We start from the raw sequence: 22,764 nt of genomic DNA, 5'->3' as shown, positions 1-22,764 counted from the left end.
AAAAATACGGAAAGGAAAACAGAGGTTCGGCCTGCTTGACAGACAGAGCCGCTGCCGGTGCATTGCCTGCCTGCTCGTTCGGCTGTGAGCACCCTCCCAGGCCGTCGCCGTTACGAAAAGACTGGGAAACCTTGCTTGGGCCATACTGAACTGATTTGGTAGTGGCCCTGATCTGATGTGGAAAGGCAGAGAAGAAGATCTCCGTGCTGTGCTCAGCGCCTGCCTCGGGGTCTGGGCCGGCTCCGCACCCGACCACAGCCGGACTCAACCGGGAAAGGCAGGAATGGCCGCGCAGCGGCTCCTCGCTAAGGAAACGACCCGGGCACCAGAGAAGCCTGCGGGGGCAAAGCCGCCCGGGCGCTGCCGCTTTAAGGGAAGGAGGAGGCAGCGCAGCCCGGCCCGGCCCGGCCCGGCCCGGCCCAGCCTGGCTCGGCGCGGCCTGCGCGCACCGGGGCGACGCGGCGGCGGCCGGCAGCAGGTAGGTGTGAGCCGGCCCCGGCCTCGGCCCCGGCGCGGTCCCGCCCTGGCGGGGGGCGGTGCGGGCGGCCATGGGGGCGCGGCGGGCCGTTGGGGCTGGCGCCGCCATGAGGGTCTCGGCGCTGCGGCGGGCTGGTGGGGCTTGCTGTGGCCTCCCCGGGCCGGCGCCGGCCTTCCCCGGGACGGGGGGAGCGGGGGTGTCAGCCTGGAGAGAAAAAGGTGGGAATTTTTGAATGAAAAGGGTAATTTTTGCGGTGGTTCATCCCCCGGGTGCGGGCAGGTCACTGACGGACCCGAAAGTGCGTCACGAGGTCTGATTTGTGCCTTCCTTTAGCGGCAGCCTTGGGCCTTGGTGCCGTACCCGGCATCACTGCATGATGGGCAGGGCCCTGCTGCTCTTTCCAAAAGCTTAAGTTTCCCACGAATCGCTTTTTTTTTTTTTTTTTTCTTTCCTCCTCTGTCCTCTAAGGAAAGCGTTCTCCTTGCCCCTGAATTTCAATCCCAAAAAAACGGAGAGGCCAAGGATGTCAGATGTAACCATGTCTGTCCTGACAGCTTTCTGCGCTATGTGGTTAAATTCGGTTCAGCATTTTGAGTGCTAAGCTCCAGGCTGGTATGTTCTCTGCAGAAGGTGAATTTAAAGGCAGAAACCTGACGTATCAGTCTGTTAATCAACCAACTCATCAGTTTTGCTAGTTTAAGGCTATGAAAGACTATCGTGACAGGCCACACAAAATACAGGCTATAAAAAATTTTAGCTCTGCTAATTTGCGGCAGTTCAGGGGTAGGGAGGAGAACAGCATATGGCATTAGCTGACAAGATTTATACCCCTGACTGATGTCAGTTAGCTCCACATTTTCCTTAAGCAGATGGGGATTACGTAGTTGTGCCTTCAGGAGGGCAGGCATTCATTAATTGCATTCATCAATAACAGGGACTCTGCTGTGTGGCCTTCTCAAATGTGGAAAAACGCAAAATATTCAGTCATGTATTTTTAATAAACACACAAAGCCTTTAGCCAATGGTTTACTCAAACAGTCGAGTAAGTGGAAGTTCACAGAGATTTAGCTGGACTGTTGGCATAAATAGCAAAGCATCGCAGGAGTTTAGTTCACGGTTTACCATTCTAATAAGCAATCAGATTAAAATCAGCACCTGAAGCAGAAGGCAGCACACAGCAAAAATGCCTCTGAAATCACATTAACTTTTAATGATACAGACAAAGAAAATAAAATTAAATCATATCATATCAATTTTGAAGTGTTAAGGAAGGAAGGCTTTATTTTAATAATATTTTTCCTATCATCTTTTTGTCAGTGTACTTTTTGTAAGGATAATCTATACTGTTCAAGATGGTGAAACTGGTCACAACTCTTGCATTGTGAAAAAATTGGCTTGGGCTGAAGTTGGTTTTCTTTATGCATCATTCTGCTTTTTCTTGAAAACCTCTGCAGAACAGAGGAAACAATAGCAAAGACAGAGTACAGTTTCTGTCCTGTGTCTATTTTTTCTTGTACTGTTGCTACGTGGAAACAAAGATCCTTCCCCCTGTCTTGCTCAATGTCCCAAAACTTGGAAAACTTATGCCAGAGTACTATTTAAAGCACAGATTTTAATTGCTTCCCTAGTCATCAGCTCTGGGCGAGGTTCAAAAGTTGTTCCCTGAAGTAATCAAGTCCAAGTTACTGAAAAGAAATCTGAGGGCAAGAGAAGAAAGAAAAGACAATGAGAGAGGAAAGGATGGATAAAGGAGATCTAAGCAGGAATGCAGAAAGTTGGTTTTTCTGTTTTCTGGCCACCCCTTGGTAAAGATGCTGTCAGGTTCAGTATAAGGAAGACCCAGAGACTTCAGGAGATGGTGGATGAGAGGAGCATAGTAAAGCTTGCTCTTCTTCATTCATCTCTCACCTGAGTGTGGTGTCTGTCTGTTGTTCTGTTTCCTAAGTGAGTCTAAACTCTGGCACATCAGCTTTCCATTCTCCTTTTCTTCACTACTTGTGACTTTAAAACTGGCCTTGAGTGACATCAAAAGGCCTTTGAGTCTGAACTCATCCAGTCTTAATGCCTCAACTTCTAAAGACTCAGTTTTTTGGAATGTGTTGGATTCACTTTCTGTTGCTTTAGGCAGCTTGGGGCATGTTTACCTCTGTGAACTTGAGAAACTATCTGAGAGGGAGCAGTAGATGGAGGTCTACTTTCTTCTACACGAAAATATCCACATGAGACTACTATACTGTAAGACTATCCGATCCTTTAAAGTATGGGCTCTAAATGCAGCGAATTAGAGTATTCTGATTTAGACCAAGTTTTGTCATTTTAGAGCAGGCACTCTGACAAATTTGAAGGAGAAAGGAAAGTCATTTGAGGAAATCCTTTAATTTAATTAACCTTCAATATAAAATGATGCTTTAATATTAAAGACTTATCACTATTATAAAACCTATAAATACTCCTCCCCAACAACCTCCTGATAACCTTAGCTATGTCTATAGTCCCTGCAATACCAGAGCCCTACTGTGAAAGCTAAGGATTTGATGGAAAAACCTTATATGGGAGTAGCCTGCTCTGTGTATGTCTGCAAGGCAGAGGGAGGGAAATGTTAAAAGGCTGCATGTTTAATTTTTAGCTCTGACAGCTCTCCTGCTAAGCAGTTGTTTCTCACTGGATGTGTTCAAAGGCTCTCTACTGCAGGGGCAAAGCACCCTTTCATGATTGTACAATGGCACACCAACCTCCTCTTCCTGAAGTCCTGGTGGTGCATAGCCTTGAAGTCACTGAAATATCACTTACATAACCTTGTTCTCCTTTCAGTTGTTGCCCATTACTATGAAAAACAACATCCTGTGAGTTTGTTTCAAGCTTTCTCCCTCATCACCTGCCTCAGATAATCTGTGCTACAAGCTGTTCTCAGGAGCAGTTGTCCTTGGCAGAGACATGGCCTTCCATGGCTGGAAGCAGTTCCTCTTCTTGGGCAGGCAGAATGCTTTTGCCAAAGCTTGGAGGAGCAGGAAGGGAAGCCCTTCTCTGGGTTGGAAACGCTGCTGTCACTGGAGTGCTGGCAAGTCTTTGGACCCTGAGATGAGAGCATTTCTGGAGGAGAACACAGAGATCACCAGCAGCGGGAACCTCACACCAGAGATACAACTGCGCCTCCTCACCCCTCGCTGCAGGTTCTGGCACGAAAAACTTGACCTGTGGCCTTATGGGGACCCTTTCTGGGCAATTTACTGGCCAGGAGGTCAAGCCCTGTCCAGGTATGCACCACACATACCGCTGAAGTTGAAAAGTATGGTCCACTGCTGGCTAGCATGTCAGACCTTACTCAGTAGAGCAGCAATCTCTGCTGGTTGGCAGTGAAGTGAAGTTTTAGCACCTATTATATCATTCATTGTCAATCCAAAAAGGAAAATTTCCATTTTGTGGTAACACAATTTTTTTCCTTTTTTTTTTTTTGTAGGAGACAAACAGGTGTATGGATGTGTGTTTGGTCTGCTGATGCACTTCATAGTGCTGGTTAACCTGAACCAGTCTCCTCATTTAGGATTTCAGCAGCCCTATTGTTTCAGTGCTCACAGACCAACAGTAAATGAGTATTTAAAGAATCCTCCTTGTTTTCTAGTCACATAAGAACCTGCATTTTGATTCTGGCCAATTACTGTCAAAATGTGTTTGATATTCCTGCTTCCCAGGAACTAGTTGAAGTTCCTTTATCCTGTAAAATCAGACTTTGAACAGCAGAAAAAGTTCCTAATTGTTACAGAAAAGAACAAACTGTCAGTCATCCTCACACAGATAAAAGGGGAAGATCTGAACTACTGTTCTGCAAGAAAGCAGAAACAGGAAAGCTTTTTTTAACCAGGAAAGAGTCTTACAGTTCCAAATTGTGAGTTGATTAGCCTGCCATTTAGATGAATTAGAGTGCTCTTAAACATCATATAATTAAATTAGGTAAGGTAATTATACATTTTGTTACCATATGATTCATATGTCCAGGTAGTTGGGTAGCAATACTAATTGATTGACTACCATTTATGCACTTGTTTTGATAAGATGGGAATGTCAGAAATTACTTGCATAACCTGGAAAAGTAAAAATAAATTAAAAAAAATAAGAGGCGCATGAAAACATGCTGCTTCTGTAGCAATGCTTATTTCAAAATCGGCATTTCCACAGCATCAGAATTTTACTATTTCAGACTATTCCTCACAGAGTAACCTAAGACACCTTGTTAACCCAGCATGTCTGACACCAGTCTCTAGCATCAGCATAATGTACTCTGTCCGTGCAAGGGTAGACAGTAGGTTCCAGCTGTTCTAAGTTGCCATGATAATTAGAGGTAACTTGGGAACCACTCAGCTGGAAACAGAGCACTTAACTGTATTAGGTCAGACAACACTCTAAACACATTACTGCAGGAAAGTCATTGCAAATGCAGGTATAGACTCTTTCTATGGAAAGAGGAAGCAGGGCACTTTCCATGGAGATCCGATCCCTGCCCTCCAACCTGTTTGCAAACTGTGGGTTGTCCTCAAAGGACCAAAGCCCACAGGAGGAGTGTTGCCAGACAGCTGAGCTGCTAAGCCTCTGCACAGATGCCCTTCCTAGGTGCTCTTAGAATCAGAGGCATCTCTGTACATCTTAAGAGTAGCAAATAATGCTGCAGCATAACAATGTGGTAAAGCCGAATGCCAGACCTTAGAGGAGAAAAAGGAGATTTTTAATAAAGCTAAACCAGTCTCACTCACTCATCTCATAGCCACATACTCACAAGCACCAAGCTCTGTGCGTCCACGCACACAGTCCAGTCAAGATTCCTTGTGATGACACAGAGGATGAGAGGCATGGAATGTCAAGCCCTCATCATGTCTCCTAGTTCCCTAATCTGAGTATTTTATAGCTTCAGTCCTGATCTTTGCCTCCCTGCCATTACCTCTTAATGCTTTGCACCTTTGTTTTAGTCTGAGGGTAGGGTATCTTTTTTCTTTCTCAATCTGTGTTTCCTGGGAAGCTGCATATAGATGTGCTGGGATCTAGGTTCCAGCAACAGCTGATATTCTCACTAGGCCTACTTCTGCCATTCCTTCTGGTGCTTCTGTGCCTGGACATTCACATTCATTGGCCATTTACACCAATCTTAATGTTTCTGTTACAGTTCTCTACATTAGAATATCTGTGAAAGTTGTGCTTACCAGCAGCCTGTGACTGTGCCAACAGTCAGCCATCGTCTTCCATGCTAGGAGATGACACAAACGTAGAATCCTTTCATGTTTCTAGTTTAACAGACATAATGGTAATTGATAGTAATTTGTCACCTAAGGCTTTGCACCCTTACAAACAACTGAATTTCTAGGCCTTTAGTTAAGTTCTGAACACTCAATAATGGGAATATGACCCACAGTGTTTAATCTTAACTACTGCTTGCCTTGTGTCAGTTCTTCCTCTGCATTTCCAGCCTAGAGGCTTTGCTTGCTGATTCCTCTTGGCAGGTATCAGTGACTAGGTCAAGATATTCTTTCTGCTCACCATTGCTGTATTCTCATTTTCTTGTTGCCACTCAGGAACAATGTTAAGCAGACTAGAAGTGTTTGCATATGTAAAAGTGCATGACTCAGAAAGAGGAGAAAATAATCTTTCAAGTAGTTGTATAAGCAGTACTGTAGGGCATGGGGAGGCCTTCTCTTTTGAGGATGGACTATTCACTGCAAATCCATCTTCATGTTTCTTCAGGTCAATTTCTTGCAATTTCTGCAAATCCTTATCAACAGTTTTCCATTTCCTGTTTTTGATACCAAGCATCTTAATCATGTTGCAGTTTGTGTCCATTTGTTACATAAGTTCACCTGTCAGAGAATGAGCTGACTGAAATGAAATGTTGTTTACTTTTGGTTGGATTTTTTGTTGTGGGGGAAGAGGAAGGGAGAAAGCTTTTTTGATTTTTATATGACCAGAGACAAACAAGGAGCTATGTGCCAGCAGCATATGTGGAATAATAGTATCTTCTAGAATATCATGGTTCATTACATGTATGATGTGAACACTCATGCAGTGTAATACAAAGCTGAGAAATCTGCATAAACATGTTTATAGCTTTAACGGTTTTCCTTTTGAATTCAGGTATATTTTAGATAATCCATGTGTTGTTAAAGGGCGATCAGTTTTGGATCTTGGAAGTGGATGTGGAGCAACAGCAATAGCTGCTGTGATGAGTGGTGCATCCCAAGTCCTTGCTAACGACATTGACCCTAGTAAGACCTTGGTTTTTTTTTTAATCTCTGTAAAGATCTTTATTACTTTTTAAAGCATATTTAGCATTAACTTTTATTTGACCTATTTGGGAGAAATTTGGTTTCCAAATATGCTAATTCAGAATTCCTAAAAGATTAATGGATTTTGCCACTATTAGAAGCTGGGTTGTACCAGGCTTCCTTACGCGAAGTGTACCTCCATGTGAGCAGCTCTTTAGAATGAATAAACAGCAAAGTGTCTATCAAATGTTTCCTACACATCATCACAGCTGGTTTGGAAGAGAGCTCCAAGAGCTAGTGGATAAATTGGTTTCTCTCTAGGACCTGAGCATAGCATTTTGCCGCAGGTTCATATGTTAGGGCCTACATTTGGCTATTTTTTTCTCAGATTTTATTTTCCCTTAAATGACTTCTGCATTCAGTTTATTTATAATTTAATTACCCATTGATTACGGAGGAAATGTATCCACAGATAAGGCAGTTGGATATTCTGATTTGATCCAGGAGTGCCATTGGTTTCCAATATGGAATAGCTCTTCCCCATGCAGGGGTGTGATGAGGATAAAATTCCACCATTTTATGCTAGATTTTGATGCATAATGAAAACTGTGGAAACCACTAGATAGGATAAACAAAAGTAAGAGATGAAATTGAAAGTTGTGTCAAAGTGTTTGAAATTCATAATGGGGCTGGAAGGCAGAATCCTAAAACTTAACTTTCATTTATTCTTCTTCAGTTGCAGGAATGGCAATGATCTTAAACTGTGAACTGAACCATCTGAATCCCTTCCCCATCACCATTAAGAACATCATTAATTCAGAGGTGGGCAACTGGGACCTCATTGTTCTAGGGGATATGTTTTATGATGAACAACTGGCTGATGGTCTTCATCACTGGCTGAGGAAATGCATCAGGATACGGCAAACTAAAGTGCTGATTGGTGATCCTGGCAGGCATGAGTTTTTAAGACACAGAATTCACAGTCAATTGCACAAAATTGTAGAATATTCACTTCCTGAATCTACTAGACAAGAAAACAGTGGATTAACATCAAGTATCGTCTGGAGTTATCAGCCCTCAAATAGCTTAGAAAGCTGTTAAAGCTGACTTTATAATGAATTTGGTCTCACTTGGTTGACTTTTTTTTTTTTTTAGTGTATAAAATGAAAATGGGACTTAAACATGACACAGGTCTGTTGATGCACTGTAGACCAGTAGATCCTCTGTAGATCCTCTCCTGTACTAGTTTCAGTTATATGTGTCAAGGCTTTGGCTCTGTTTGAGGTAAAAACTACAGGCAAACTTTATTTGAATGGGCCTGCACTGAAGTGCCAATCCAAAGATAAATTATGCTCAAGAGTTTGCATGCTTGATGTCTTTCATGTATGTTAATGTATTAGTCTCACTCTTTGATGGTATTGTGAAATATTTCAGACTTCCACTATACAGCTGTGGGGACAGAGGAAGATGGTGGTTGAAAGATAATTGCACTCCCTTCTCAGACTTCTGCAGCTTATTTACAGACAAAATTATTGCTGTCCTTCATAAAACACTCTCTGCTAGATTATTAGCTCATATTATACTTAACTCAAAGTGCCTTGCTCTTTCTTTACCTGGATATCTCTTCTGATTGTAACTAATTTGGGTCTCCTCCTTCCCCTCTAAAATAAAGTCAACTCTTCCTTTAAGCCCCAGAGTGATCATTTAGGAGCCACGCATAATTCTAACACATGCTACTTGACTCTGGCCAAAATAAAAGTTACTAACAACTGAAATGAGTAAGTACTAATAGCTACAGGGTAACTTTAGCATTTAGCGAGGACATTCAAATGATCTACACTCCCTAACTTTGCAGGGAAAAAAACGGCAGCCTGCCACGATGGGGACCTGGTGCAGGATGAAGAAATCTTTCTTTTCATGATGCTTCTGAACAGGGAATGAGAGAAAAGTTAGATATAATTATTTTTCTCTTCTCCTCCTGAGGAGATACTGAGCAACAATCTCCAGAACCATCCTCACCTATGACTGTGAAGAAAACACCTGCAGCATAAAAAAACCCCCTTCATCCGCAGGTAAGAGTCTGTGTACGCATCAAGTTGATGAAGAAACCAAAGTTTTCAGAGCAGTCTTGCAGTAATTAGCACTTTTGCAGTAAACTATTATTGAACAAGCAAGAGATGAAGAACTAATAACTGAAGGATGAAACACACTGCATCTACAATTATCCAAATACCAAGTGGTATAGTAGAAGCTTAAAGATGTGAAAAAGTTTGTGACAGTCACTCAGAAAACCATGGTGTTTATGAGGTGGGAGGATTATGAACTCATGCTGATGTATGTGGCCATGAATACATAATTTAACAAGCTTTTAAAACTATCTGAACCAGTCAGAGACAAAATTTAATCTTCAAAACAATACTTGAATATTCTCATCCAACTATTTACAAGGGTAACAACATCCAAATACAATATAGAATATGAAGTGATAAGGCTATACATGATGTTCTTCTCCCACTTCCAACAGTATTTGTAAACATTTATTGAAACTGACTCTGATTTAACCTGAATCAAAAAAAATTCAGTGGAATTATGATAGTACCAAATCCATGAGAGAGCAGACTCAGCCTCTGGCAGTGAAGGATTTAAAGTGATATATGTTAACTTCCAAACTTAAGAATACAGCATTATGATTCATCTCTGTGTTTTCTAGGCTTTCAAGCACAAGGTGAAGATACACCACAAAGTTATACATTTAGAAAGGGCTGATAGGAGAACACAGTACATCTGCATGCATTTTTAAGGAAAGAACGTAAACTCTATTTACCATCACTGTAACAAAGCCAGGGTTCCAGTAACAAGGGGAAAAAAGGCCAGGTTAGCCTGTGAGACTAGAAGTAACACTGTCCCACAAATAGGATTTTTTTTTACGGTTCCTTTACTGTTAGAAACTCTGGTGGTCTTCCATCTTTAGCTGCTTTATCTCCATTTGTAATTTTCTTTCTGGATGTAGCACTTGAAATGGCAATCTGACAACTCTTACTGCTCCATATTATGGTTATATGCCCTGCAGTAAGAGGCTGAAGGAGCTGGGCTTGGTCAGCCTCTAGAAGAGAAGGCTTCAGGGGGATATAGCAGCAACCTGCCCGTACCTACAAGGAGGTTATCAAGAAGATGGAGCCAGGCTCTACCCAGCAGTGCATGGTAGGAAGACAAGAGATGAGGGCCATAAGCTGAAACAGAAGAGGTTCAGACTAGATGTAAGGAAGAAATTTTTCACTGTAAGAACAGTCAAACAGTGGAACAGGTTGCAAGGAGAGGTTGTTCATGGCTGTGTCCTCTTCAGTTTTTCAAGCTCCAACTGGATAAAGCCATAATCAACCTGGTCTGAGCTCAGAGCTGGCGCTACTTTGGGTAGAAAGTTAGACTAGAGACCTCCTGAGGCCCCTTCAGTTATCTTATGAGTTATATCTTATGAGTCTACTTACTCTTTTTGCAGCACATTTCCTGCAGCAAGGACAGCTAGCTTTATGTGTTACTTGTTTGACAAGATGACTGAGCATGTCAGCGCTGCTACCTACTGAACTACAGGGACCTATATGGAAACAATGCAAATCGTCTTTAGACAAAAAAGGGAATAAAGCCAGTTTTCAAACCTGGATGGTTAAAACTAAGTATACATTTAGGTTCTTAGGCCTTTATCTGGTCCAACAATTTGCTGCAACTGCAGCCTTTAGGTGCTAGTTGCTATGTACACTAATGTAGCAAAACCAGCAACTTCTGTCTATAGGACTGGTTTGCGCTGATGAAGTTATACCTATAGCTATCGTGGGAACACAGTCCTCTCTGCACTGAGACATAGTACTGCATGGACCCAGAGTTAGGAATTTAGGCCCCTGAGTTTGAAAATGATTATGCATTAGCACTTTTACTAAATAGAATTTGCTCTTCCCTAACCCATAAAACCAACAGAAGAACAGAGATTGTTGTCAGACTTCATAATATCCTTTAATATTACTGATGCAACATATATATAGTAACATATATATACATATTACTATCTTCCATGCAGTTTGACATGAACTTTAAATAGATTAGAAGACTCTCTTATTTCTGTGACACCTAAAGTGAGTGTGGCCTGTGACAGTGTTGTGTTGGATTATAAAGTAAACATATTCCTAATGGTTGCCTAACCTCACAGGTTTCTAAGTGTCACCAGATTCATGTAAGACCTCCCCAGCTAAGTCCTGTTAGTTCCAGATGCAGAGTATCAACATAGTGTGCTACCCCCCACCCTGTGTAACACCAAAATGACTAGCATTTTTAAGCTTAATGTAGAAATCATATAAAAGACTCACTAGACATTTCTTGCTTCAACAGACCCACTAAGTATGACTTATAATTGTGATAAGACCCCTGGTACATCATGTAAGAAACTTGTCTACACTTCAAAAACGGAACTTTGCTTTTAAATATGACTACAATTGAACAATACATAAATAGATATATTTTCAATATCTGTAAGCCACTGTAGATGTAATGAACTGCATACAGCAGAACACATACTCTGCTGAACTCTACTGTCCTGAGATTCATGTGCTCAGAGCCTATGTCTGGTCCTGTTTCACCCTCAGCTATGCTTATAAGGAGCAGCATTTTGTCCCCGCTAAACATTTTTACATAGGAATACAGGCAAAAGCCAAAGCAAATGAGTATTTACCCATATACAGAATTCTGTTATTGGTCATGACTACTATTCTGAAATTCCTTAAATGACCACAATAATTTCAAGACAATTTTATGTTTTTATGTTCACAGACTGTTCTTTTGGAACTGTAAAAATCCAGTATTTGATGGTAAATAAAAAAAGAAACCTGCAGCATCAGTAACACCATAAATAAATGTATCTACTGTTTTTCCTCCAGACCCAGCAAAGTACATCATGAAAGGAGACTACTTGTTACTACTTAAAATATACTTGCATTGCTGGTAATGCCACCTCCATTTATTAGTTTTGTCTGCTCACTTTTTTCAGAAATAAACCCTAACTTTACAGACACTTCTGCATAAGTGTTACTGTGCTTGGTATTTTTAATCGTGACTACCCTCTCAGATTATAAACTCAGGACAGGGATTTAAAGTGTGTTTGTATAAGTAGCAAAGAGTAAGATGTTTAGTAGCCTAATCTGATCCTTCAAGGAGGCTGAGAGATGATACAGTAATATTAATTATAATTTAACTCTCTTCTTAATGCAATATGATCAGTGATGCAAAAAAAGACCAGGCTCTAAGCAGAGACACTACAAAGCCCTGACTCAGAGAGCGAGGACTGGAATGGCGACAGAGACCTCTGGCGGGAACAAGGAGTGAAGCCATCTGGCAGTACAAAAGTCACCAGCAGGGCAGCTATTTTCCAGAGGTGGCTGTTTTCTGAAACAGCTTTCTCATCTGTAAACCTTACACTCATATATACACACACACAAAGTAATCAGTAAACAGTCCATGTCACTTGCTTGATTTTGTTTGATACAACTAGCTGCTCTAAAACATCTCGGGAACGGTCTGCAAAAGAAACAAGGAATTTCTTGTTATTCATTCAGAATATATGCATATATATAGATAGATATAGGTATATATATGTGGTGTACAGAAATTAGGTAAATAACAAAAGAATTCAATTATATCTGTATTTGTGCTTAGCTTGCCATTAGAAGGTCACACTTTAGATACAGCGGAAATAATTCAGAACCATTCAGTTCCTTCTTCAGACACATAATTGTAAAGCACCATCACCAACATTAAAAAAAAGACAGATGTTGGGAGAGTAATGTCTCTTTTTCTTTTTAGAATTTCATGAATACACTCAACTATGATTAACTTCTATTCAGGTTGCTCCTTTCTAGCTAGCCTACATTTAGTAGGTATCATAGAAGCAGAACTTCTTTCAGGGGTTTAAAGAAGAGGAAACATCAGTTAACTAGACAACACTAATATACACGACAGCCTTTGAAGGAAGCATTGGTGACAAAAGCAATTAAACTGGAAGATAAGGCTGGTACAACTGATAATCTGACAAGATGCAGAAAAGAGCGAGGAGAGCAAAGAAATGAGAGGACAAAAGGGATTACAAACAGCGCTATTAATAGCCCTAACGACAAAGATGAGAAGCTTGAAGTTGAAGCAAAGGAAAAAAGCCAAAGAACATAAGGATGGGAATGGGAATGATATAGAAAGATGGGCAAGAAGATTGTATTAAAACCTAAAACAGTAAATAACTTCTTTGGACTACTAACAACAAATCATCAATTTTTTGCAGATCATCTGCTTTTAAATATAGAGTACAAAACGACCAGATATCACCACTGTTTGATGGTTAAACATCTTCACATTAGCACTCACTGAGATCCTGTTGTCCAGGTGATGTGCCCACAAAGAAAAAAGTGACATTCCCACACTCACAGCTAAAATGCTGGGAAAATCATCTCATGGTCTTATTTTCAAAATAGAAATTTAATCTTATAAACGGAAATAAAAACACACTAAGCAACAATTAAAAAAAGCAAGCCACATCTGGCCTTAATAAAGGAACACAAACAAACACCCCTTCTCCCCCTTAAGCTTAAACACTTCCTTGCATAAGGGTATTTTTCTAAATCAAAAGGATAAGACTGAGTTCATTTCCCCACAATAACTTTTTTCCCCATGTTTCTCAGAGAAGAGGCAAATTGGATCAGCATTGATTACCACTGCATCATAAATCAAGTTTGCTTATTCATATCTGGTTAAGCGGCTTCTCTTGATATCTGTTTCGATAAATGTATGGCCATTGCATTAATGCAAATTTTAAAAAACAGCCATTTTAATCATGTAAGGGTCAGGAAAGACAAAGTTACAGTTCCCATAGCAGTTGTAATTCAGCTCTCTTGAGCATGCATAGCAGTATATAATACTGATAGCCTGTTTTTTCTCTGATTTCCTTGGACTTTCTTGTAGTTCGCTTTGACGCAAAAGTCAAAAACCTAGTTTCATATAATGAATGTATTTATCAATCTCTATAAAGTCAGTTGTCAAACAAGCAAAAATGGGCAAGTATATCATGTATTTGGAAAACTGAGAATAAAAGAGATGGCAAAGTCAGAAGAGTCAGAGGAAGCTGATCTGCTCATCGATCCGCAGTCAGTCAATCTCTGTTTATGATACTGTAATGACACTTTATGTTAGTGACATAAAAATACAGACACAGTTTGGAGCAGTAATACAGGTTCACTAGGTTGTAAATCCCTTCAAATACAATACCACTCTTATATGGTGCATAAAAACCAGAGTCCATCCTCCTTGGTATCCTGCCTCCAACAGGAGCCAGCAGGTAGAGAAGGGGGGCTCTGGCAGCTTCCTGCAAGTCAGCAGGCAGGCGGTCCTGGGCACAGCCCGAGGAGCAGCTCCTGCGCTGAAGCTCTCTCCCTGCCCCTCCAGCTCCAACTTCTCCCCTTTCCAAGAGGAAGAGAAGAAAAAAAGAATAAGAATCACTGTCACCCATGAAGGCCTCCCCTTGCATACGTGACTGCACGCCCCACAACTTCAAGCCACAAGAGCTCCGTGGTCACTGCTACATCCAATGCCTTTAGGTGCAGCAGGACCCTCCCTGCTCCTTCTGCCCCAGACTGCACAATAGGCAACTGTAGCCCCACAAACAGCTGTCCAGAGGGAGTGAAAGAAATCCCCTTTCAACTCTTATTGTTCCTCTATCCTCCTTCCACTCCCCCTTAGTTAAGAAAAATGGGGGGGGGGGGGGGGAAGGAGAGAGAGAGGAAAAAAAAGGAAAAAAAGAAAAAGAAAAGAGGCACACAGGTGCTTTTCCACTCTCCTTCTCCTGCTTCCCTTTGCACAGGTTCCCACACAGAGCATGCACTCCCCTCCCTCAGTCTCTTCCCTGCTCCTTTCTACACCTACCCCCAGTCTGACCTCTCTTGCAGTGCTCCCTCCCCAGACCCCAGTATCATAGCATAGAAATGGCATGAAAATTGGAGTATGGGAGAAAGGCTGAGGGAAAACCATTCTCTGACCACAACACCAGCATTTGTCCCAGTCTCTCTGCATAAGCTTCTGGGCCTCAGAATTTTTGATAACTTTTTATCCATCCAGAGACCTCTACCAGGGGATGGTCGGCCATTTCCCTACCTGCCCTCAGAAAGGAGAAGGCATTTAACAGGGTGCACCACAGACACCTCACAGGTTCCCTGTGGGCATCTGGTTTTGGCACTTGCTCTGTGGGATCCCTCCAGGAACTTTACGCAGCTGCAGAATGCCTCGTCAAGCTTGAGCAGATCCTGACTCAGCCTGTGGGCTTCAGCTAAGGAGTGCATCAAGAACTGCCATCTCTGCAGCCTTCTCAACTCCATGGTCATCGAAACTTTCCTCTGTCTCAACTGGCCTATCTTACAGCTGATGCTTAATATGCCCACACACTGAATTAACTGAGCCAGCACACATCACCGGCTAGGCGTGATCTTCTTCACTAGAAGTGGGATCCTGGCGGTCAGTTCTGTCTGTTCTAGTTCAGATTTATGTAGTCATGAGTGATGGATTTTTTCTTCAACAGTCTTGTGGGCTTCACTTTTGTATACCAGTCAGGCATAAGTTCGATGTTTCATTGCAAGGGAAATGTGGGGCTATACGTTAACCACTAGTATCAACATTATTTGGGATATGCATGATGAAGACCCTGTAGTAACACTGCATTTGACAATGTTGAGCAACATGGTGCTGTGCTAAAATAGTGATCTGAAGTAATGGAAATATCTGCTTCCTCCTGACTATTTCTACTCCCATTACGACATTAAACCACTATACCCTCAACTACTGTTTGATCTGATTGGTTATTTTCTGCTTAATAAATGAATAGTCAGCACGGCCCTTGTGACCACTGCTTGTGCTCTAGTTAGTGGCCACAGGCCTTCACATCACTTCTTTTATATTCTGAGTGACCCTTGCCCTCATCTCTTTTTTCATTCATTTTCTCCCAAACTCATCTGTCTTTTTCCCCCTGCCTTCTTTGGCTCTTCCTTCTTTGAGAAGACTGAGGATTGATTGAGAATGGACTTCCCTGTGGCTAAGAGAATGACCAATGAGAACAAGGATCATGAGTAGGTGCCCTGGGAAGAGTAAGAACAGAATATGCAAGACACCTTCCCCAGATCCCTTCCATTCTTCAGTTAGATTCAGCTGAGGGGAATTTCCTAAGCTACATGTAGTTTCCATTTATTTAACCTTCTAATAATTTCTCTTCCAAGTACTGGGACAGTCTACGAGCTACTGTATAGTTTTAGCATGGGTGATGTTATAGGAAAATTATGCTCGCTTAGCCACCATAATAGGGTCTGACCCTAGGTTCCCACTGAGAAGTTCAAAGCCAAATCAGAGCGAAATTAAATAAATAAGTTTCAATAACGCATGTGCAGCATTTACAGCTCAAGCTGGGTGCCCCTGAAGAGGGACCCTGAACAAAGAAATCCCTGGGCAATTGTAACTTTTCAATCTAAGTTCTCCACCCCTCACATGGCAGTTCGGACCAATATTCAGGTCTGGGGTCTTCCCGTTCCTTATTGGGTCCCATTGTTGTCCCTAGGCAGGCTGTTTCTTTCCTTATCTCTGCTGTTGCGACTTCTGCTGATGGATGTGCCTTAGCTCCTTGCTGGGCCCCATCGTTGTCTCTCCAGGTCCTGATGAGGAGGAGGTAATTCCAGACCACAACAATTAACACTGCCCCAGCAGTGAAAGGAGGCTTTGTTTCTCAAGGTCCTGACGCCCTGCACAGGCCTTATTTCAAAGTCTTGACAGCCTCCCTTTCAGAGTGAGAGACACAGGAATGCAGACTGCTTGTAACTTCCTTATCTTTCCAGCTTGAACCAGCTCTGGGGCCCTTTCTTACTGAACTAGGCAAAAGTTCATCATGTCATCTGAGTGCGGCCTAAGGCTTCAGCAAATTTAGCTACCCATCCTAAGCAAGTTTTATATAAGTTGTGCTATGTGATTGAATCTAGACAATTCCAGTTCAATATTCTTTAACAGGTGACATCATTCAGCAATGAGTTCCACAGATTTGTCTTCTGCTACAGGAAGAGTTCTTCCTTTTTCTAAATCCAGTTCCTGCTAATTCTATTTGATATTTCTCATTCTTTTATAGAAAGAAATACTGTTCAGTATCCTTTCCTCCATACCACTCACTGTTTTTTAGATCTTTATCATAAGCCTTCTTAAGTTGTTTTCTTTCAAGCTGATCAGTCCTAGTCTATTCCACTGTTTCTTTAATGGAAGCTGTTCCATACTTTTGGAACACAGGTGGTTAACATGCTTAAATGTCTTCATGAAGTCTCCTCACCAATTTTGGGTCTACATCAACATTTTGAGAGAGAAAGAAACCTCTTTGAAGGTTGTCGGGTTTCAAGGCAAAGCTCTCACCTTGCTTTGAAAAACCCCAGTGTATAATGATTACATTACCTAATCATTTGTTATTTATATGGGAGTATTTACAAAACATAACTTACTTTTCAGACAGCAAGAAGATGTGGTCAGAAGTAATTTGACTCACCTGTTATCAATGGGCATCCATGGAACAGAAAAATATGTATCTTCGGACAACAAGTGAGGACTGCTTCTACAGCAACATCAGTCAGATTCACACACCGTTCCATGTGGATCTCCTGTTACGAAAAATAGTAAAAACAAAAGCCTGTGAGAGCATGCACAGTTTTGGAGGTACAACTTCATTTTCCCAACCATTATTATTATTCACATCAGAGATTCCCCCTCAGAAGAAACTATGACCTACTGCTCCTCAGAGCACTGACCTCATATGTGATCCTGTATAGATACCCTCAGGAAAAATGAAGAATCAACTCTAAAAACATAAATTTCCTAAGCTAGAAACAAACATCCAAAACAAGTGAAAAAACTCTTCAAAGACATTTTACAGAGTTTGAGTCCTGTCATTTTTCCTGCATCACACACGCTCCTAGTAATTTCTTGGAACAAGAGGGCAGAACGCAACTGAAGTCTGGGGCTTCCCAGAAAAGGCAGGACTCATGAGTCTCTGTTAGAAGTTCCTAATATACATTTATATAGTTCCTAAAAGAAGTATAAGATCTCTTCCAAGACTAGACTAATACCTGCTCTCTCCTTCATTTTTGTGCAGCTGCATAACTAGTACATGTTGCATGTGGTAAAGAGAGAATAAAGTCAGCAGTTGTCTGTGATCAGGAATGTTGTTTAATTAAAAAAACACTGCTACTTAATTTTTATAAACAGACCTTGAGAAACAGTACAACATACTTTTAACAAGGGCCCTCAAAATTTTTTTCTGAGAGTGGTTGCTGACTTAGGAAGCTGGTTTTTAGAATCTATAGCTAAGCTAAATTTCTTCATCACCTAACAATGTATAAGATTTTAAAATTTGTATGCTCTGATACTATAGTTCCTTCTCTGCTGATCAGATGTGGTTCTTCAAATGGCTAACGACTTGAAGATTTATGTGCAGATGTAATTCCTAGAGTGGCTACTTTTGCCTACAGAAGAAAACTCATGTTTATTTCAATATAAAGTTCACAGAAGAAAATTCCAGCTTTCAAAGAGGAATTTAATTGTAGTCACATGTGATTTGAGAGGGCAAGCATTTATCCAGGTTTAAAAAAAACCAACAAAAAAACCACTTCTTGCTTCTATGAGCTGTCTCAATGCAAGAAAAAACAGAGGACTGAAAAAAGGAAGGAGTATTATCTTGCTTTTATGGATGGGAAGGAGGGAGAAAATGTTTTTTCCAGCATCACATAGGACTAGCCTCTGATCTCCTCATTCTTAATCAGTCACCCACACCTACAGTCATTTTTTTTCTCCCTGGTAGTGTGCATCTGTATGCTTTAACAGATTTTTTTTTTTTTATGTTGAATGGCCACTTTCTAAACTGGCTCCTGTATCAATACATGTAACATACAAAAAATGCAGAAAGAGAATAGCAAAATTAATGGAACTTGAGATCTGGGAACATGTGCTTTGAGAAGCCAAGGGTAAAGGAATAAGAATTGTTTTATTGTGAAAGAGTGTCTTTTCAAATGATGAACTCCAAGGCTTTAAAGGGCACACGAACGAAAGGGACCTTTTGTAATAAATGTAGTATCATACAGAATGATGACACAAAAAACAAGAACTGTATTCACAGAAGCAAGAAATACAAAAAGCTGATATATGTATAGTTTTTAGTTCATCCATACTACTATTCAACTTATTGCCCTCTATACAACTTCCATCCTGAAGGACTTTTAAAAATGTTATCAGGCTGTTATGACCACAGTCTTGCAGACAGGGAAGCCAATCAAGCAAGTGGTATGACTGAAATTTTCTACTAGTTCCTCTAAAAACAAAGCCAACATTTTAACATTCTAACATTGCATGGCAAGGGGCAAGAAAGTCTATTTTTTATACAACTTCATTTGCACAGATTGTATACTTGGTCACTTTTAAATGATCCTGATATAAGCTACACAGAAATTAAAGAGGGATAAGACAACTGATAAAAGGAGCTCTCAAGCTCTAGCAGATGTAAATCATTTTATTAGATAAACTGAGGATTTCCACACTGTTAGTCATATTTATGATCCCACTGTACCTCTTCTTGATAGTAATCATAACAATCAGACACTCTTCATTTTAAAATCTTTTCTCTTCCAAACAAATTCCTACTTTCTTTTACTTTCTTTACCTATAATTGCTTTTCTCTGCCACTTTCCCAAGTCATAGTCATGAAAGCCATGAAATATTTCAGAGTTATTATAAAATGTAACTAAGATAAGCAAGCTTATTGTCAATAGGCTTAAAGTTTGCCATGCAGCAGTCTTCTCTACTGAGAAGTTTTTAGGTCCTACAGGTCTAAGGGACTGCCTTGTACTCTTTTGCTCTGTTTTCCAATACTTTGTGTCTGCCTCTTCCCTTTTGCAGTGCATTAGAGGCATTTTTTCCTGTCCCTGGAATTCCTAGTTGCTTCTGCACACTGTGTTCACCAGGCACCTTTTCTTGAAACCTTATACATGAAATGGGTCTTATGGCAGCTACCCAAGTTGCTCTTTCGCACTGCTTCCACAGGCATCCACCTACAGCACAAAAAAAAACCTGTGAACCTTCAAAGAAATTTTATCTATAGCAATGTAACCAGGAAGCACCATAGGCCACATTTTGTAAGCTGGATATTTTTATTAAAAATAATACCTGGAAATTAAGTGGAACTTAATTTCTATGGCTTAAAGAAAAAGGGCTTACATGCAAGGATATAATCCTCTGGAAAACATGGACAGTGATAGTATACAAGAGGGAAGACAATACTGTCAAAGTAATTACACCAACATTGCTCGAAAATAGTTCAAGGCCCTCTAAATCTTCATAGAGCCTCGCTGTAGTCGATGGCATAATCAAAACTTATTACAATAAAATTCTTTGAAGAAATCTTTGTATTTTAGGAAACAGGTACTAAAAGCTATTGAGAATGACCTAATCCAAATTACAGTGATACACATTGCTTCATATTTGTAGACTGGCTAAGAGAAAGGTGATACGAAGACTTTCTGCATATTCTTAGCATTGTTTAGAAAATCTGGAGTCAACGTTTTGTTATGGCTAATGCTGTAACAAGCTAAAAGACAAAGATATTTTCAAGTCATTTCTAGTATAAAAAGAATTTCTCTCACTGCCACAATCTGAAAAATGGCACTTTCATCTCTACCACAAGATTTATCAAGACTAAACAAATTGTCCAAAACAGAGAAACATCAGCTGAAACCCCCCACTGCCACCCCCCCCCACCTGTTCACCTTTCACATAAAACAAGAACAGTACTATTTTTTTCCAGGTTAATACTGTCAGTTGACCAAGATTTTCTATTTTGTTTTGCTGGGGTTTTTTCTTCCACTATAAACCAGCAAGAGTATGACTTGTTTCCCATTTAATTTCTAGATCAGATTACTTGATGAAAGCAAAAACATACAGACAGACCAGAAAGTTACTATTTAGAAAAGTCAATCATTTATGGGACTCTGGGATGCCTCTTCTCCATCATTTCATCACGAAGTGTCTAGAGAATCTTCCTGCAAAGAGGACTTCATTTTCACAGTTGCTTTAATGAGTTAGATATTTACTTATGTAGAGTTGCTAACTAGTTTCTTAAATCCATGAAATTCTCCACATTACAGATTGTGCCCGAAAGCTCAATAGAATCAAAATATAACTCAAAACAAATCAATGGAAAAGCAACCATTTGCATGTCATGCACTCTTCTAAAACAAAACAAGTTAAAATGAGCATGCTACATTCAGTAATAAGAAAACTCATCTTGAAAAGAGACTGCAGTTCTCAAAAAGCTGGTCTGGGGCACTGCTACAGAGACAGAAAGTATTCAATTCATGACCAAAATCAGGGCAAATGTACACAAATATAAAGGCTTACCTCAATTAAAAAAAAACCCTTAGATATAATAATTAAAAATGAAATATTTGCTTTTTGCATTTCTTTGTATTAGGTTAGATAAGTTACCTTTAAATTCTTTGAACATGTTCCACTCACTAGTGCTATCACGCCATCATCTGTTACCTAGAAAAAAACAATTTTGTTATTTGTGCAATGTATTAAAAGTCAATTTTTTGAAAACAGCTATTTGGGAAAGATTTTTATATTAATGTATTCTCTCCCTGCAGTCACTAACTACGTTTACCATTACAATATTTTCTTCCCAGCTAAGCTTGTAAAGATTATCCAAGTATGTTTTTTCAGTCTATTAAACACTGGTGCATTTCATTGCCATGTGATCCAGCCAAGCTTTCTATTGGGGTAACTCCAGCTGTGTAGCTACGATTTCTGCAGCTTCACTGTCTAATTTAACAGTGGGTGCACTATAATGGCAAGGACATGGGCATTTCTAATTCATATGATTTAAAGCGCTTGTGCTCTAGCTGGACTAGTTTTCCTCCTGTTTTCAGGACCGCCAGAGCTGTGCTTGTGTCTTGGGTAAAAAAAAGAAAATTAATCACAGGAGTCTTGTATCTGTAGTCTTTCTTCTACTCATCTTTAAGCAAGCCAGTTATACATGCCCAAATCCCCAGAAACAAGCAGTCTTACAGAACTAGTCATATACTGGCACTAAAAAGCTTACCAAAGTGACAGCCATGAAGCAATGATTACCTGTAAGAGACAGGAGAGATGCAAAGAACTACCCTTTCCTCAGAAAGGCAAGAAAGGCCAAATACATATAGCTATTGACACTTTTCAGAACAGGGCGTCACTACTTGTGTGGACTGAAATAACAACTGGCCTTGGCTATGCAAAAAAAAAAAAAAAAGAGAGTAAAATAAGAAAACAGAACAACAAAAAAAAACCCTAATAAAGAATTTCAGAACTGTCCACACATTAAGCCCCTAGTCATAGGCAGAGTATTAACCTTGCTCTATATTTGTTTTTTCAGTGACTAAGAACCTTCCTTCCGGAACTGGTTCCTGGAAAGAGTTGGGAAACGTGCCAGATTTATGTGACACAGGGCCAAAGCCTCCAGCGATACAAGGAAGGTGTTTATTTGTTTCCCATTCTGTTCCTTTGTCCAGTAAAATGCAACTTGCTTACGACCTCAGTTCTGACACGAAAGTTTTCTCTTGATTAGCAAGCTGAACTGATTCAGAGAGGTTTCTTAGCTGCCAGAGAGTGCACAGCAGAGGCAGGACCATACGGCAGAGTGGAGAAGACCACCAAAGACCAAAGAAACAGGCAACGAGATCTCTCCCTTTCACTGGCAGTAAGCAATCAGATCAGCTTCATCACTTGTGAACAAGCAGAATGTACTTCTTCAGACAACTTATAATAATTTAAGACTTTAGAAGAACGTATACAGTCTGTCCTCTAATTTAACCTAGACAAATTAGAGAAAAAGCTGAACAAGACATAGCCATCATATTTATCTTTTAAAACACTGATCATACAACACACACATGGAGCTTTTGTATAAACAAAGAATAAGAT

The 22,764-nt window shown here is 40.5% G+C and overlaps 2 protein-coding genes across 12 annotated transcripts in view; one reads left to right on the top strand and one right to left on the bottom strand.

Annotated features, from left to right (window-relative positions):
• The first annotated feature begins 351 nt into the window (after positions 1-351).
• On the top strand, positions 352-22,387 carry ETFBKMT (electron transfer flavoprotein subunit beta lysine methyltransferase). 4 transcript variants are annotated; one of them, XR_010389882.1, is made up of 6 exons: positions 352-478; positions 3,290-3,732; positions 6,593-6,723; positions 7,460-7,545; positions 8,579-8,795; positions 22,217-22,387. XR_010389882.1 is itself a non-coding variant. In XM_064514542.1 (5 exons), exons 2-5 carry the CDS (start codon positions 3,413-3,415, stop codon positions 8,642-8,644), a joined length of 603 nt encoding a protein of 200 aa, XP_064370612.1. In that variant the 5' UTR covers positions 352-478; positions 3,290-3,412; the 3' UTR covers positions 8,645-10,379. The 4 variants fall into 4 exon arrangements, 2 of the variants coding, with proteins under 2 accessions (XP_064370612.1, XP_064370611.1); XR_010389881.1 differs by lacking the exon at positions 22,217-22,387 and adding an exon at positions 14,863-15,577; XM_064514542.1 differs by lacking the exon at positions 22,217-22,387 and having other exon boundaries at positions 8,579-10,379.
• Positions 9,103-22,764, bottom strand: part of AMN1 (antagonist of mitotic exit network 1 homolog) — a 33,181-nt gene continuing 19,519 nt past the window's right edge. For 7 of the 8 annotated variants that reach the window (XM_064514581.1, XM_026116927.2, XM_064514572.1 and 4 more), the window contains 4 exons: positions 21,292-21,348; positions 17,309-17,420; positions 14,017-14,207; positions 9,103-12,282 (listed from right to left, as the gene is read on the bottom strand). In XM_064514581.1, the coding sequence (XP_064370651.1) occupies positions 12,262-12,282; positions 14,017-14,207; positions 17,309-17,420; positions 21,292-21,348 (381 nt within the window). In that variant the 3' untranslated portion in view covers positions 9,103-12,261. The remainder of the gene's footprint in view (positions 12,283-14,016; positions 14,208-17,308; positions 17,421-21,291; positions 21,349-22,764) is intronic. The other variant, XM_026116921.2, reaches the window with a different exon arrangement.

Source organism: Dromaius novaehollandiae, chromosome 1, assembly GCF_036370855.1.
Source record: "Dromaius novaehollandiae isolate bDroNov1 chromosome 1, bDroNov1.hap1, whole genome shotgun sequence".
Taxonomy (NCBI): domain Eukaryota; kingdom Metazoa; phylum Chordata; class Aves; order Casuariiformes; family Dromaiidae; genus Dromaius; species Dromaius novaehollandiae.
Note: the sequence above shows the minus strand (reverse complement) of the source record. Positions and strands in the feature narration are given on the sequence as shown.

What these genes read in the sequence shown, in the direction of transcription:
- ETFBKMT (XM_064514541.1), top strand. Translation starts at nt 3,413, where the DNA reads ATGGCCTTCCATGGCTGGAAGCAGTTCCTCTTCTTGGGCAGGCAGAAT. An exon ending in GGAGGTCAAGCCCTGTCCAG is followed by an intron (nt 3,733 to 6,592) that starts GTATGCACCACA and finishes TTTTGAATTCAG; the next exon opens with GTATATTTTAGATAATCCAT. An exon ending in TGCTAACGACATTGACCCTA is followed by an intron (nt 6,724 to 7,459) that starts GTAAGACCTTGG and finishes ATTCTTCTTCAG; the next exon opens with TTGCAGGAATGGCAATGATC.